At 48.7% G+C, this 16,652-nt stretch overlaps 5 protein-coding genes across 9 annotated transcripts; 3 read left to right on the top strand and 2 right to left on the bottom strand.

Moving 5' to 3' along the window:
• Positions 1–6: 6 nt before the first annotated feature.
• LOC6726817 (formin-like protein 5) lies at positions 7–3,920 on the bottom strand. 2 transcript variants are annotated; one of them, XM_039295017.1, is made up of 7 exons: positions 3,275–3,915; positions 2,571–3,220; positions 2,279–2,405; positions 1,134–1,606; positions 412–970; positions 227–356; positions 7–132 (listed from the first exon to the last, which is right to left on the bottom strand). In XM_039295017.1, exons 1-7 carry the CDS (start codon positions 3,820–3,822, stop codon positions 106–108), a joined length of 2,514 nt encoding a protein of 837 aa, XP_039150951.1. In that variant the 5' UTR covers positions 3,823–3,915; the 3' UTR covers positions 7–105. The 2 variants fall into 2 exon arrangements, with proteins under 2 accessions (XP_039150951.1, XP_039150952.1); XM_039295018.2 differs by lacking the exons at positions 7–132; positions 227–356; positions 412–970; positions 2,279–2,405 and having other exon boundaries at positions 1,415–1,606; positions 3,275–3,920.
• Positions 3,921–4,092: 172 nt separating this feature from the next.
• LOC6726815 (biotin--protein ligase) lies at positions 4,093–14,551 on the bottom strand. 4 transcript variants are annotated; one of them, XM_016176134.3, is made up of 12 exons: positions 14,019–14,551; positions 13,620–13,957; positions 12,948–13,104; positions 11,863–12,869; positions 11,655–11,803; positions 10,337–10,493; positions 10,061–10,264; positions 9,810–9,995; positions 9,596–9,745; positions 9,385–9,528; positions 4,777–5,108; positions 4,093–4,706 (listed from the first exon to the last, which is right to left on the bottom strand). In XM_016176134.3, the coding sequence occupies exons 1-12, from the start codon at positions 14,158–14,160 to the stop codon at positions 4,529–4,531; spliced, it is 3,144 nt and encodes a 1,047-aa protein (XP_016033316.1). In that variant the 5' UTR covers positions 14,161–14,551; the 3' UTR covers positions 4,093–4,528. The 4 variants fall into 4 exon arrangements, with proteins under 4 accessions (XP_016033316.1, XP_002102222.1, XP_016033315.1 ...); XM_002102186.4 differs by having other exon boundaries at positions 10,337–10,475; XM_016176133.3 differs by having other exon boundaries at positions 13,092–13,104.
• LOC6726816 (kinase suppressor of Ras 1) lies at positions 5,411–9,249 on the top strand. The gene has a single exon (XM_016175957.3). It carries the CDS (start codon positions 5,724–5,726, stop codon positions 8,646–8,648), a length of 2,925 nt encoding a protein of 974 aa, XP_016033318.1. The 5' UTR covers positions 5,411–5,723; the 3' UTR covers positions 8,649–9,249.
• A 255-nt stretch (positions 14,552–14,806) lies between the features above and the next one.
• LOC27206700 lies at positions 14,807–15,071 on the top strand. Its single transcript, XM_016182506.3, has one exon. The coding sequence runs from the start codon at positions 14,814–14,816 to the stop codon at positions 15,069–15,071; it is 258 nt and encodes an 85-aa protein (XP_016033314.2). The 5' UTR covers positions 14,807–14,813.
• A 49-nt stretch (positions 15,072–15,120) lies between these two features.
• On the top strand, positions 15,121–16,630 carry LOC6726814 (histone deacetylase 3). The gene is made up of 3 exons (XM_002102185.4): positions 15,121–15,278; positions 15,335–15,423; positions 15,493–16,630. The coding sequence occupies exons 1-3, from the start codon at positions 15,121–15,123 to the stop codon at positions 16,560–16,562; spliced, it is 1,317 nt and encodes a 438-aa protein (XP_002102221.1). The 3' UTR covers positions 16,563–16,630.
• The last annotated feature ends 22 nt before the right edge of the window (positions 16,631–16,652 follow it).

Raw genomic sequence — 16,652 nt, 5'->3', positions numbered from 1 at the left:
CTGCTGTTTAATTTAAACGAGGATACTTTATTCAGCAAAGTTGCAGTTGAATAAGTGGACCTAGGATATTGGTAATAATGTGGGTAGTGGTCAGTTTAGGTAGTGCTAGTAGTAAGCGCGACGTGGATTGTTCTGTAAACAAATAAGAAGTCATAGATATTAAGCACTTATAGCTATAATATTAGTTCTGTTATCTTTCACTTGCCAGTTTCCAGAGTTTACTTACCAAAGGATTTGGACGAAAACGATAGGCCAACATCATCCGCTTCCTGTAGGCGTCATATTCATTGTCGCAGTCCTCTGGCTGGGCAGCGCTGCTGACCCCAAGTCCTTGGTTTCCATCGCGTTGCGGTGCCCTGTTGCCACATTATTCAGTGAGATGCTATAAACAAAAGGGGATAGGTAACCTACTTGTTGACGGGGTCCACAATTCCAGCTCCGTCCTGTCCCAAGCCTTGCCCCTCTTTCCAGCCGAGTTTCTGCAGCATTTGGAAGCCAATGTTGTCCTCCTTAAGTTTGTACTCCTTGTAGTCGCTTAGATCCGGCTGCCTGTTGTTCTTCTTCGCCTCGTACTGCTCCATGAACTTCTTGAGCTCCTCGGGGGGCAGAAAGTCGCCGATGTGATGCTTGCCTTCGCTTTGCTTGGTCAGGGCGTTGGCCCACAGCGATGTGGCCTCCATTTCGGCGGTTCGTAACTTGTGCTCCCACGTTCCACCCTCGATGTCCTCGTCCGAGTCGTATTCGTACTTAAATTTACCGCCACGGGCCAGTCGATCGATCTCCTGACGCTTGCGCATCATGTCCTGATACAGCAGGTTTACTTTGTAGTGCTCCTCGCACTGCTTCCACTGCTCCTCGCTCAGCTGAGTCGATCCATAGTTGAGCCGAGCATACTGCAACAGCGCGGGATCTGTTCGCGTGATGCTGCTTAGGATGGGTTTATTTTGGTTACCAAAGTTTCCCGAAGTGCCTGAAATAGTAAGGATTGAATGTCAGCAACGTCATAATTGTACATATTATTTCAGTGATAGTGGCAGTCTTCTACATTTTTCTGGTTTGAATAGTCCGCAAGATCACTAGGCTTGTAATCACGAATATATAAACTTTTTAGGGTTAAGAGTATAGAAACCTACTTGAGGATGGCAACTGTTGCTCTTTCTCGCCCCATCGGCTCTTGCGCTCGCGCTTCCTTCGCTGCCTCTGCGACTCCTTGTCGTCTTGGTCGTCCTGGTCATCGCCATCCGCCAGTTCTCCGGCTGCAGCCTCCTCCCGTTCGCGCCTCTCCTCGTCGCTCAGCTCGTTGCGGCACTCAATGCGGCGCTTGATGTTGTCCCGGTTGCGATCCATCATGCCCCGCATGTACTCGTCATCCGAGTCGAAGTCTGCACTGATGGCCGACTCTGGGTCGTACTTGTCAGCCGCCGAGTTGCTGTGCTGCTCCTCGCGGTGTTGCTGTGCGTCCGTCTGCTCCGTTGGCTGCGGCTGCTGGTCCCGGCTCAGCTGCTGATGCTCCCGCTCCCGTTGTCGCTCAGCGCGCTGCCGTTTGTAGTCGAGGAGTTGGTCGCTATAGCTTCGATACTGCTCGCAGCTCTTATCATAAAGAAACCTATTACCAAAATTCAAAAGAAGTGAAACGTACAATGAAAAGTGCTCGACGTTAGTCACGTGTACAAAGACATTATATGAATAACTGTTTGAGGCGCCCCAATAGCGGCTTATTCAGAGATTATTAGTTGGCATCCGCCGGCTGGCTCCTCCAGACTTTAGATGACGATCGAGGAACGACGTAACACTGTGCGCTCGATGAGTCCACGCGACTGGTCTGGCTAATCCTCCTACATCCCCATCAAGTTGGTCCGTTTGGTCAGATGTTACATGGCATTGGTAGTATTCATCAGACATGCAACTTAAAACGCGTCAAAGAAAAACATGTACATCTACTGTCCACTGTTTGTGATTTTAAATTCACAATTGAGTAAGCGGAACGAAATCTGTGCGTCTGTTTGTGTCATGTAAATATAGGAGTAATGATAATTGAAAACAACCAAACTATAACATAAATCGGACTGATTTTCATTTAAGTTACTGTCCTAAAGAACTGACACTTATGCAATGAACTTTAATTGATTTAACTTGCGAAAGCAATTAAGTAAACGTGAAAAATCCCCAATTAAGACAACTTGCAACCCAAATCCCTAGCTGTACGCCCCCCTCCATCCCATCCCTTGGGTGCCACTACTACCACTAGTCCCAGTTAAAACATGATTAGGTCATTTACCACAAGGCCGGATGCAACTCGCTTCTATGCAAACGTATTTTATCTTCATAATCTTCACCATTTTCCGCGACCAGTGCGATTAGGTTTTCTAAGCACGTTGGCAATTGTATGCACGTTTCTGAAAAAACTACATAAATTGCTTTAAAATCGTGCTCAACGATTAAAGTTCTATACAAATTGAATGAGTAGGAAGTTGGAAGTGGTTATAATGAGATAGATATTGGATGTGGATAGGGAATGGCGATGGCAAAACAAAACAGGCAACGAGGACTGTTTTGCATGTGTTACACACCTTGTGGCGGCGCAGCTGTGGGCTGAGGTGGATGTGGAGTTGCCACCTGCTGGTGCTGTTGCTCCATCTCCTCCACTACGGGTGGCGGCGGAGGCGGTGGGTGTGTATTCACTGGCATGGACATCCGGTCCGGCAGGAGACCAAGCTGCTCCGCCGAATGACCACCGATGGTGGGCATCTGGATAGCCTCCAGATTTATTTGTGGCTTGGGTATGGCATTCAAGTCAAACTCTTTGGGCGCCGGTATGGCATTCAGCTGCATAGCCTCCACTGTAGACGGGCCAAGCTGCATGTAAATCTGTCCCATGTTGGTCAGAGCGATGGGCAGCTGTGGAGGCGGTGGAGGTGGCGGAGGAGCAACTGCCGCCGGATGCAAGTGCAGAGGCAGATGGCCGTGAAAGAATGCAGCTGGCAGCTGCATTTGCGGTGGTCCCTGTTGCAAAAGCGTAGGATTGAAGGCAAATGGAGGCGGCGGTGGTGGCTGCACTGCTTGCACCGGTAGTCCAAAGGCCAAATGAGTTGGCGCAGAGCTGGTCACCGTGATGGAGGTAGCCATGGCTGCTGCCGAGCTTATGGCGATGGCCGCCTCTAGCTGGGGACTGTTGTTCTGTTCTGCTGTTTCCGTCTCCACGGAATTGTTTTCCTCGGCGCTATAATTACCCACAAATTAATATACATTAATATTATTCCGATAGTGGACTCACCTGGGCACTGGAACAGGCGGTACAATCAAGGGCTGCGGAGGCTTTTCGTGCTTTTCGAGTATTTTCTTGAAGTTCTCCAAAAAGGAACCATCGTTGCAGAAAGTATTTTTAACCTTAGGTGGTGGCTGCTCCACACTGGGCTGAGGCAGCTGCTGACGCTTCAGGCCAAACGTGATCTTGCCCGTTTTGCCGGTGAAGCTATTCAGCGTCTTGGGGGCCACCGCGTCCTCCGGCTTTCCCTTGCTGGCCGTGGCCTCAATGTGAACAGCCTCCACGCCATGGCCCTCCTCGCCGGCGGCTAGGGAGGTGTCCTGGACGGCGGTGTCCAGGTGTCGGGCATCCTCCTCATCCTCCACCTCGTAGCCAATTGGTTTTCCCGCAGGCGTCTCGGTTTTCAGCTGCGCTGCCAGGTTCTGCGCCGCGGCCACCGCCTTCGCCAGCTGTGCCGTCTTCTGCTTCTCGAGGATCTCCTGCCGCTTCTTGGCTATGATCTCCTCCTGCTTCGTCATCTGGGCGAAGCGGTCCACTCTGTGATTTCGCTGTGACATAATTCCTAATGCCGCAGACTCCGTTTTATTCCACAATTTTCTCTTCCAGCGAAGCAACAGTGTTACCAACTCACATAAGTGGAATAAAACCGCCTTCGCATCTCCAGTGTTGACAATTTTATAGGAAACTACACTGTCGAGCTCTTAAAACATTTCAGTTCAGTAAAAATTAAAAAAAAAACTTTCTAAAAAAAGGTTTGAGAGTAATTTAATGAAAAAATCTAGCTAAAATTTAAGATAAGACCCGTTCTGCAGTTAAACTCAGTGGTATAAGGTCCGCAATGATGGAATACGTATTTATTAAATTCAAATTTCAAAAACACCCATATGCAGAGGAAACGATGGCGATAACAATGGCAACGAACACGATTATCTTACGAAGTAATTTCCAAACACTGGGATATAGGGAACAAACATATGTACCTGTTATTATAAATATTTGGAGACTTCCTTTAACATATAATTCTCTTTGGCAGTATTTAATTTAGTGGAATCCATATTAGTTCTAAAGTTCTCCGCAATTCAAGCAAGAGTAAATTTTGTAAAGCCACTTAAGAAGAAGCACCTTGTAAATATTAATAAGGATACACGTTTTTACGTAGTTATAAATTGACCTAAATGTGCCTAAAAAGTACAAGTTGCTAAAGGGCCAATTAAACTAGAGGATTCGGGGAATAATATGAGTTTTCACATCTGCTTCATTTCACTATTGGTACTTGGGTATAATCAATCCCTTCAACATGTCAAAGCTGTTTCCATCGGGCTGCACAATTTCTATGGCGCCAGTTGGTAATTTCACCTTCAAAAATCCAAAGTCATCAATTCCCACAATTTCTGCTTCTTTTTCCTGATCGTTTTGTAGGCAAATCTTAACAGATTGCCCGCTGTACAAAAAACAAAAATAAAAATGTTGTAATATGCAAATTAAATGTATTTTAAAAATGTTCGATTTACCTGTGTAACCAGAGCGAATAGTATAAGGCATAAAAACTATCAAAGTCTCCGTTTTGTACTTCTCCCAAAAGTCTTTCGATTTCATTGAATATCATGGCAATAAGTAGCTCGTACTTAAGTATAGGTAACTTGTTGTTCGGGACACGGGCATTATATTCTCTTATCAAGTCATTGATGCAAACTGTTGGTCTTGAATTGTTTAAATTAATTCCACTTCCGATATTGACGATCGCCTGGGATCCCTGAAGTGTGGTATTAATGACGAGGCCCCCAATTTTCTGATTTCCATTTGCATATATGTCATTCGGCCACTTGATGGAAATATCCAGCACCTGAAGGTAATAATATTACATATCATAAAATATAAGTAGGAAAATCAAATATTAACTTAAAAAAATCTTATTTTGAGTTATAAAATTAACATATTAAAATATTATCTCCCAATAATACATTATAAATATTAGTAAAATAAAAATGTGGAAATAATTTCTTGATTAATTTTACAAATCGAATTGAAATATATATGCTATATTCACTCGAAGACATAATATAATTAAAACATAGGAAGAATAGTACTTTACGTTCTGTTCTTTTTTAATACTGTGGAGTGCCCCTAACACAGTTTTTCGGATAAGTGCTTTTAGTACATTTTGGTGTGCCGTGCGAAGGAGTCCTCTCGGGTACGGTCACACTTCTCTCGATGCGCTACTTGGGTGTAGAGAAATTTCAACAACAGCCGAGGAATTTGTACAAATTATCGCTTTTTCGCATTGCCTGAGCCGTCTCGAGTTGCGGGCGTTAGCGTGCGCGAAAGCCAGAGCACCGAACGTCAAGGTCGCTTGGCGAGGGCCACAATGCGGGGCGGAGTCCCAGCCACTGGTCCCATCGAATCGTCGAGTCCCCGAGAGGGCGTCTGAAAAAATCAATCGGGCTCCACTCCGCCGCGAATGAGCAGGATGAGCAGCAACAACAACGCCCCCGCATCGGCTCCAGACACCGGCTCCACCAATGCCAACGATCCCATCTCCGGTTCGCTGTCCGTGGACAGCAACCTGGTTATCATTCAGGACATGATTGATCTCTCGGCCAACCATCTGGAAGGCCTGCGAACGCAGTGCGCGATCAGCTCCACGCTGACGCAGCAGGAGATTCGTTGCCTGGAGTCGAAGCTGGTGCGATACTTCTCCGAGCTGCTGCTGGCGAAGATGCGGCTAAACGAGCGCATCCCGGCCAACGGACTTGTGCCCCACGCAACGGGCAACGAACTGAGGCAATGGCTGCGCGTAGTGGGCCTTAGCCAGGGGACTCTTACAGCCTGCCTTGCTCGCCTGACCACTCTGGAGCAAAGCCTGCGTCTCAGCGACGAGGAGATCCGTCAGCTCCTGGCTGACAGCCCCAGCCAGCGAGAGGAGGAGGAACTGCGACGCCTGACCAGGGCCATGCAGAACTTAAGGAAGTGCATGGAGTCGCTGGAGAGCGGCACTGCGGCCAGCAACAACGATCCAGAGCAGTGGCACTGGGACTCCTGGGACAGGCCCATCCACATTCACCGCGGCAGTGTGGGAAACATTGGACTGGGTCACAATTCAACCGCCTCCCCGAGAACCCATCATCGCCAGCATGGTGTCAAGGGAAAGAACTCCGCTCTGGCCAACTCCACTAACTCCACCAGCTCCAAAAGTGGCCGTCAATCGCCCTCAGCGACGGAAGAGCTGAACAGCACACAGGGTTCCCAGCTGACTTTAACCCTCACGCCCTCGCCACCCAATTCGCCCTTCACGCCTTCCAGTGGGCTGAGCAGCAGCCTTAACGGAACACCGCAGAGGAGTCGTGGTACCCCGCCGCCAGCAAGAAAGCACCAGACCTTGCTGAGTCAGAGCCAGAGCCATGTGCAAGTGGACGGGGAGCAATTAGCCCGCAACCGTTTGCCCACTGATCCCAGCCCCGATAGCCACAGCTCCACCAGTTCGGACATCTTTGTGGACGCAAATACTAATGCCAGCTCCGGAGGAAGTTCCTCAAACGTGCTTATGGTGCCCTGCTCCCCGGGCGTGGGTCACGTGGGCATGGGTCATGCCATCAAGCATCGTTTCACCAAGGCCCTGGGCTTCATGGCCACCTGCACACTATGCCAGAAGCAGGTCTTCCACCGCTGGATGAAGTGCACCGACTGCAAATACATCTGCCACAAGTCATGCGCCCCGCACGTGCCGCCCTCCTGTGGACTTCCACGAGAATATGTGGACGAGTTTCGGCACATAAAGGAGCAGGGAGGATACGCCAGTCTGCCGCATGTGCACGGCGCGACGAAAGGATCCCCTTTGGTGAAGAAGAGCACCCTGGGTAAGCCCTTGCATCAGCAGCACGGCGACAGCAGTTCGCCGAGTTCCAGCTGCACTAGTTCCACGCCCAGCAGCCCGGCACTGTTCCAACAAAGGGAGCGCGAGCTGGATCAGGCGGGCAGCAGCTCCAGCGCCAATCTGTTACCTACGCCTTCGCTTGGCAAGCACCAGCCGAGTCAATTCAACTTCCCCAACGTGACGGTGACGAGCAGTGGCGGAAGCGGTGGTGTATCGCTCATCTCCAATGAACCAGTGGCAGAGCAATTCCCCACGGCGCCTGTAACAGCCAATGGAGGACTTGATAGTCTGGTGAGCAGCTCCAACGGGCACATGAGCTCGCTCATCGGTAGCCAAACTTCAAACGCTTCTAGTGCGGCCACCTTGACGGGCAGTTTGGTCAACAGCACAACCACCACCAGCACCAGCAGTTTCTTTCCGCGCAAATTGAGCACAGCCGGTGTGGATAAGAGGACGCCGTTCACCAGCGAGTACACGGACACCCACAAGTCAAATGACAGCGACAAGACAGTCTCCTTGTCTGGAAGTGCCAGCACGGACTCGGACCGGACACCCGTTCGGGTGGATTCAACGGAAGACGGAGACTCGGGACAATGGCGCCAGAACTCGATCTCACTCAAGGAATGGGACATCCCGTATGGTGATCTGCTTCTGCTCGAGCGGATAGGACAGGGACGCTTCGGCACCGTGCATCGAGCCCTGTGGCACGGCGATGTGGCGGTCAAGCTGCTCAATGAGGACTATCTGCAAGACGAACACATGCTGGAGACGTTTCGCAGCGAGGTAGCCAACTTCAAGAACACTCGACACGAGAACCTGGTGCTGTTCATGGGAGCCTGCATGAACCCACCATATTTGGCCATTGTGACTTCATTGTGCAAGGGCAACACCTTGTATACGTATATTCACCAGCGTCGGGAGAAGTTTGCCATGAACCGGACGCTCCTCATTGCCCAGCAGATCGCCCAGGGCATGGGCTATCTGCACGCGAGGGAGATCATCCACAAGGATCTGCGCACCAAGAACATCTTCATCGAGAACGGCAAGGTGATTATCACGGACTTTGGGCTGTTCAGCTCCACCAAGCTGCTCTACTGTGATATGGGCCTAGGAGTGCCCCACAACTGGTTGTGCTACCTGGCGCCGGAGCTAATCCGAGCATTGCAGCCGGAGAAGCCGCGTGGAGAGTGTCTGGAGTTCACCCCGTACTCCGATGTCTACTCTTTCGGCACCGTTTGGTACGAGCTAATCTGCGGTGAGTTCACATTCAAGGATCAGCCGGCGGAATCGATCATCTGGCAGGTTGGCCGTGGTATGAAGCAGTCGCTGGCCAATCTGCAGTCTGGACGGGATGTCAAGGACTTGCTGATGCTGTGCTGGACGTACGAGAAGGAGCACCGGCCGCAGTTCGCACGCCTGCTCTCCCTGCTGGAGCATCTTCCCAAGAAGCGTCTGGCGCGCAGTCCCTCCCACCCCGTCAACCTCTCCCGTTCCGCCGAGTCCGTGTTCTGAGGGACCTGCAGCCTGGTCACTGTCACTGTCTAGTACAATTTCGATCTACCAACTAAGCTAGCTCGCTTTGTGCCCTCTTCCACTCTTCACAAACTCTCTCCCAAGGCGAAGTTCGATCGAGCCGAGCGAAGATTGTAAATACCTAAACGTAACTACCAAATTATAGCAATCGATTTTAAAAACTACATACATATGTGTAAGCATGTATCAGGAGCACTCCAGTTGCAGTTGTTAGCAAACGAAACAAAGGCAAATCAAATGTTAACTCGAAAAAGACAAAACGCTTAAATGTTTAAGAGCAGAGGCAAACTGAGAAGGCATAGACATACATATACAAACAAACAAACAAACAAGCACTGTGGCAAACATAAATGTAAACGTTAATCAGGTGAGCAATTTCTAAATTGTTAATTATGTGTAAGTGAAACTCTATATAATATACATATATGTACATGTATATACAGCAGCAATGTATATGACGGACTAGTGTTTAACTAAATATATATTGTGAATTATGTATGGTCAAGTGTATATAGTAAATGGACTTTAAATGCGAAATTGAAACAAAATGTCAAATAAACTTATCAAACCTAAAAAACAATTACTGTGTGCACTTTCTGGGCAGTTTTACAGTTTTAGTTTATCTGAGGTCCATCTCACAGGCGGATGGATAATCGAAGAAATCCGCTCAACTTAAGATACAACTAAATGGTACAACATTGCAGTCTTGACTCACCCCGTACTGTTCATGACTGCGGAGGGAATTGACAATCGCCGTTCCAACTAGGTGCTGCAAGAGAGGCAGCCGAGAGCTCAAAGCACTGTCCATGGTCAGGTGCAGCTGCAGCGAGAACATGGCACAGCCCGGCGGACTAAGCCACTGGAAAACACAAAGCGATGATTGAAGATGACAAGAACTGAAATCTGGAGGCTTCTAGAGTACTTACTTGATTATTTCTACGACCCACTCCGGACGTCTGTTGCACGGGCAGCACAGCCAGTCCGTGGATGAGCTCCAGGTTGTTTATGAGATGCATGGAGCTGCTTACCACCGGTGCATAGATGACCAGTCGTCCAATGTGTTCCGTTTTAAGAGTCTTTAAAATAAGAGAACTTCGTTAGGGTGAATTCTTCAATTGATTAGAATTACAATGCGCTCACATCGAAGTAATCCACGGTGGAGAAGTCCTCCGGACAGGAATGTATGAGTATGGGCAGGACATTGTTGTTGGCCACTGGAGGCTTATCGTCCTTGCCGCAGAACTTCATCGTCAGGTGCGGCGTTGCTATCACGTTGTCGGATCCGCTGCAGCGCAGACGCAGCTTCTCCAGAAGCTCAAACTTGGCCTGAATAATATAAAGAACTAGAATGTTGGATTCCGATGGAAAAACAAGTTGAAGGACGAACTGACCTCGTGCCGACCTAGGAAATACGCGTGCTTGTAGACCACTCCAGGCTGCGGCTGGTCGACACCCTCTCCACCACGGACCTGGACATCCAGGTACTTTCCCAGGAGGTCCGCAAATATCTCGAGGCGAGTTCGCTCGTTTTGCTTCAGAATGGAGTACTTAGTCTCATCCGATTCAAATTCGCTGGGGTTCATTTCCAAGTGAACCTGTTTTTTTTCCAAAGGAATTATTTTAGTAATTATTTTAATTTATTAATTTTAGCAAGAGCAAACACTTACTTGGGAGAAGACGGCCTTTCCGCCGCTCTGCAGGCTTTTGGCCAACATCAAGCTGGGTGTATTCCAGGTTTCCTCGGTTCCCAGCACCTGGACATCCAAATTGTGGCTGTGACCGGCCAGATCCTTCAGTTCCATGGACCTTGGACATACTAGAGCTCTGAGCAGCGTTTCGTGGTTTGATTTGTGTTTTGTTTTTTTGATTTTGTTTGTTTTTGATTTGTTGTTATTTTGGTTAATGGTAGGTAGGATTATAATAGTGATAGCACACACATATAGAAGCACACGCAGTAATTTAAGGATTAAGAAGGTAAACGTAGTAGGATGGTGAAAAGGTTTGGAATGCCAAATGTTTATAACACAATTAAACAATTAAATTACGTGGAAATCATTTTACATGAATGACACATTCAATCGTTAAAAATAAGATTTAAGAAGAGCTTACAGAAAACATATATAGTTTAGTTAGTTAGGCGGATTAAAAACGGAGTTTAGATAGATGGATTACAGTGCACACCGAATCAAATAGAAATGAAGCCATATTTAGAGTAAACGAGACCAATTTTAGCATGAAACATTTGAGAAATAAAATGAGAATTGGAATTGGTTAGAAACGGTTTAGTATAAGAGCAATTAATTAGGATTAATTCATTTCATTTGGCTAACAAGCCCCATTCAGAAAAAGAAATAATATAAATGAAACAAGACGGGAAGTTGGTTTCGGCAGGCCGAAGCTCATATACCCTTGCAGAAAGTAAATATATTAATAATACTATAATAACTTGTACAAACTAAAACTTGAATTATATAATAAAAGAAACTAGTGCATGACTTCATTTATTTTTCGATTATTCCTATGGAAGCTATAAGAAATAGTGGACAGATTAGTCTCTCTTCAACTTTCACATTTCAGGAAACAGCTTTCATGCAGCTTTAAAACTGAGAGACTAGAGTCCTTAAAACTGGATGGACAGATGGACTTGACTGGTGAAACTGATCAATAATCTATATACTTAATATGACCGCAAAGAGGCACTTTCACTGCCCTGTAAACTTCTGAGCGAAAGGTATATACCTTCTGCAAGGGTATAAAAAGTAGCGTGTTACAATTTGTACCCTTCACTAAAATTTACCCGACGGCTGTGCAATAAGCGACTTGAATAGGGCTTTCTGGTGTATAAAACATGCAACATTTCGGTTTCAAGTACACTGATACTCAATTAATGGGCTATTTGTTATTGGCACTATTAAGAAGATCGGCAAGGTTAGCATTGTGTTTTGGTCACTGGCAGTCTGGATGGGAGCAGCAACAGCTACTTACGGTTTGCGGGAGTGCGACTTGGTGGACTCCTCGCTGTCAGTGGAGAAGTGCTTCTTCACCGGCGACGGCTGGTAGCAAAAGATGTGGTGCATCATCTTGACCCGCTGCCACTTGTCATAGGAGAACTGAACCAGTTCGTGCTCTCGAACCTGTGGAACAGTGGATGTTGGTGCATTTTGGGGAGACTTTCCACAGAATAGAGTCCTACCTCCGCTGTGCGATAGTTGGGGAGTACAAAGTGCAGTATATCCGAGCACAGGCTTAACACCTTGCCGCCCTGCAGAAAGTAGTCCACCAATATCTGCCCGATTCCGGGTGCCACCGATCCGCAGACGACCAGCAACGCAGTCTGTTCCGTCCAGTATTTTTGAGCCGCTTGCTGGGGCATCAGAGGATAGATCGTGTACACATTGCGCTCCAGCAGCTGCTGCAGAGTGGCCAATGTGGATTCCCGCGCACTGGCGCTGTCCGAGTAGACCAAAACATTCAGGGGTTTCGCGTCCTGCAGGCTATCCTTGTTGCGTTGCAACACAGGGCGCGAGGGAGCAGCTTTGGATGGCGGAGGAGAATTCAAGGGCTTGACAGCCTCAAAGGATTTCCTAGGCTTCGTTGGCTGATCTGATGCCTTATCAGGCTCATCCAGTTGACTTAGCATAGGTGGTTTAGCTAAGGAAGCAGCCTTGACGGGAGAGACCTGGACTGCCTCTATCTTCTGCTGCTGCGCCGCCTGGGCGGCCGCTAGTTTCTCTAGCTCGCTTGGCTTCGATTCAGCCTTGGTTGGCGTTAACTTGGAGTCCTCTTTGCTTGTGGTCGGCTTGCCCTCGCTCTTGGCAGGAGTGGGAGGTTTGGCATCGCTTTTAGTCGGAGAGGCTTTTGTTGGCGTTCCCTTGGCCTCAACCTTGAGCGAAGCTTCTGTCGTCCTTGCCGGAGACAGAGATGCCTTGTTGGTGGGCTCCACCACGGCCACAGCCTTGGCCACGGGCTCCGAAGTCGGGCGATGATCGTGTGTGGTGGGATCCGATTTCGTTCTTCCCTCAGAGCGATTCCTCTGGTACTCAAACTCGGTGGCCTGGTGTGCCAGCACACCTACGGCACGCAAGTCCTCCATGTGCTTCCTCCATCCATCCTTGTCCAGACCGACGCTTATGCGGGATTGCCGCTTCAGATGCTTGGCCAGCAGCTCAAAGGGCTGTGGATCTCCTTCCCGTTGCACCGCTGGGATGGAGAAACAAGAGATCAGTGGGCTTTTTAAGATTAAGTCAAATTCTTAGAACGATTTCAGGTGCAGCTTACACTCAATCCGCAAAAGTGGCAGCTGATCGTTAATGCATAAGTTATTTCGCAAGAAAGTCGTTATCAAAAGTTGCGTGAAGTGCTCGACATCTGTCTCGATGAGCACCGCCAGGTGGGAGTCTATTTTCCAAGCAATAAGCTTACCGTAATCTTCCAGCTGATTCATGGGCCGCCGACATGCAAGCAGAAGAAAGGACACACGAAAGGATACCTCTAGTTAGCAGTCGTATATAAGTATGTATGACGCCAGCGTTCTATCGATTCAACCATGTACATCTTAATAAGATTACCGCACGCACCACCGTCCGCATTGCCGCGTCAAGCTTGATGCCCCTAAGTTGAAATGTAAAGAACACTATCTGTTCTCTTTATGATGATACAAAGTGGGCTAACTTTAATTACGGTAGCATTCTTAAGATACTTTGCAGTTTTATTAGTGAATTACAAACTATGCGCATGGTTAAAAGTGCATTAAAAAGCCACGCGTAGATCCTAAAGTCATTGAACTATTCTGTTTCAAAAAGAGTATATGAATCAATAGCGATAAACCAAAATATTAATGTTTAAACATGTATTCTGTAGACTCCGAACTGTGGCATTTAAACATTTATAACTTGAATTCTCTTAAGCCCGATTATTTTTTAGTTATTGATTTCGGCTGGGTTAACTTACCCGTACTGCTGATGTGTCCTCGGAGCTGGGCCGCTGTAGTGGCTCTATGTCGGCCTCAAGGAGCAGCTGCATCCGCTCCTCCCCTTGCGCAGAGAGCGATACCCGTTGCTGGCGCGGGACGTCCGCCTCCGTGGGCGTGGACGCCGGCGTTAGAGTGTCGGCGGCATAGGAGAAGGGCAGCAGACTGGGCGCCGGCGGGAAGCTGATCCAAGGCGTGATGTGTAGCGTTTGCAGCGGACGCAGGCAGCAGCCCCGCTGGTTGGCGTGCAGCCACAGGATGTCCGTGACCTTGGCCGCGTTCCGGTTGCCGCACAGTTCCGAGCTGGCCAGGGCGGGATCTGGGGAGGAAGCAGGCACTCTATATAAGCTTGACCGTCTTCCAATGACGCCGCCACTTACCGAATCCGTCATCGCTGCCCGCTTGGAGGGCATAGAAGGCGATGCTCGAGGGCTGCGCGAGGTGCTCGGCGATCTTGGAGCAGGCCTTCTGAATGCGCCAGGACTGCAGGACGGTGGCACTCACGTAATACAGGGTCAACATCGCAGATTTCTGGTGGGTACTGCTTCCTCCGGGGACTCAAAGTTTTTCGGGGACTAATTCAGAAGCCGGGGCACAAGTTACATCTTGATTGGAACCAAAATCAATGGCGGTTTCGTAATTTGCTTCGATTTCGCTCGGCTGGCGGATTTATCGGTTGCTAAGGCCCAAAGGAGCGCTTCCTGGTTCGCCGTTTTCAGCCAGTTGACACACTTTCTGCATTCCCTTGCCCACTGTCTTTTATTGTTGATTACTGCATTCTCCAATTCCAATACTCCAATACGCGCGTATTCCAATATTCCAATATTCTCTTCCACGAAAATTAGTGCGAGCAGAGTCGAATTAGAAAATCAAAATAAATGATAAACTAACTGGACAGTGCTGCCGGCCCGGCGGCTTTCGGTCGCATCTGGCGGTTTTTTTTTGGCAAGCGTAAGTTCTTGTATATCTTTCATTTAATACATTACGATTTAAAATTAAACTTAAAGGTATATTTACATCGACCAAGCCAAAATAAAACCACAGTGCGACTGACTTATTGTGAATTGAGCAGAACAAATTAGATGGGAGACTCAACTAGTTGTAAAGACAACGCAATAGGGATGCTCTCGTGACGTGACTGTGCGCTTTACTCGCCCGTGTGCACATCACTAGCTATGTCCATCTTTAGTACACTATCGGCGCACGCCGCTTTAAGTTGTCTTCAATTGGCAATAAGTTTGCAAATTGATTTCCCACGATTAAACAAAGGTACCCAAACGGTTTTTTTCAGTGGGTCCTGTGACCACGGGGGCGGCATGCTGTTGGGCGAATACGACACAACCCGGCGACTCCTTTTCATCGTGGCCGTTCTGCTGATAGTCCTGTATGCGAAGACGTACCTGCTGCCCGGCGAGGATTTGGTCTACAACTAGGGGACTACAGCGTCCCTGCAGGAACCAATCGCATTGAGAAGTTGGCGCGATGACGGACCGGAGGGTGTCGTACTTCTACAACGCGGACGTGGGCAACTTCCACTATGGAGCCGGGCATCCGATGAAGCCGCAGCGCCTGGCGGTCACGCACAGCCTGGTGATGAACTACGGACTGCACAAAAAAATGAAGATCTACAGGCCGTACAAGTGGGTTGGCGGAGAGATGTGTCGCTTTAATTATACTAATTCGTAATCCTTTGCAGGGCCAGTGCGCAGGACATGCTCCGCTTCCACAGCGACGAGTACATCGCCTACTTACAGCAGGTGACTCCACAAAACATTCAGTGCAATTGTGAGTAGAAAAGGAAGACGCCCAATTGGAATAACATTTAGAATAATCGGATAATTTTCTGTTTCTAAGCCGTGGCCTATACGAAGTATCTGGCTCACTTCAGCGTAGGCGAGGACTGTCCCGTGTTCGATGGCCTCTTCGACTTCTGTGCAATGTACACTGGTGCCTCGCTGGAGGGAGCCCAGAAGCTGAACCACAACCACAGCGACATATGCATAAACTGGTCGGGCGGACTGCATCACGCCAAGAAGTTTGAGGCAAGCGGATTCTGCTACGTGAATGACATCGTCATCGGCATTCTGGAGCTGCTAAAGTACCATCCTCGGGTGCTCTACATCGACATCGATGTGCACCACGGCGACGGGGTGCAGGAGGCGTTCTACCTTACGGACCGAGTGATGACGGCTTCGTTCCACAAATACGGAAACTACTTCTTTCCCGGCACGGGAGACATGTACGAGATCGGCGCCGAATCGGGACGATACTACAGCGTTAATGTGCCGCTAAAGGAGGGCATTGATGACCAGAGCTATTTCCAGGTGTTCAAACCCATCATTTCGGCCATTATGGACTTCTACCGGCCCACGGCTATCGTTTTGCAGTGTGGTGCGGATTCTCTGGCTGGAGATCGGCTGGGTTGCTTCTCTCTGAGCACCAAGGGACATGGTGAGTGTGTCAAATTTGTGAAGGAACTGAACGTACCCACATTGGTGGTCGGAGGCGGAGGCTACACCTTACGGAACGTGGCCCGCTGCTGGACGCACGAGACCTCGCTGCTGGTGGACCAAGACATTGAAAATGACCTGCCCGCCACCGAGTATTACGACTTCTTCGCCCCCGACTTTACACTCCATCCAGAGATTAACTCACGCCAAGATAATGCGAACTCAAAGCAGTATCTGGAACTCATCGTTAAGCATGTGTACGAAAACCTTAAGATGTGCCAGCACTCGCCCAGCGTCCAAATGGTGCAGACCCCGCCTGATGTGGACTTGGAGGAGCTGCGCAACAACCGGGAGGAGGCGAGTGATCCCGACGTGCGAATGTCCGCGGCCGATGAGGACAAGCTGGTCGATGCCAAGAACGAGTTCTACGACGGCGATCAGGACCAAGACAAGCCCGATTCGGCAGAAAGTTAGTATTGGATAATGTAGAATAAGGATTCGAGTTTAGCGTAAGCAGTAAAGAGTAGCAGCTTATTTTGTAACATCGTTGGCAACTACTTTTTT

This window comes from Drosophila simulans, chromosome 3R, assembly GCF_016746395.2.
Source record: "Drosophila simulans strain w501 chromosome 3R, Prin_Dsim_3.1, whole genome shotgun sequence".
NCBI classification, from domain to species: Eukaryota; Metazoa; Arthropoda; class Insecta; order Diptera; family Drosophilidae; genus Drosophila; species Drosophila simulans.
The sequence above is the reverse complement of the archived record's forward strand: the minus strand, read 5'-3'. Positions and strand labels throughout refer to the sequence as shown.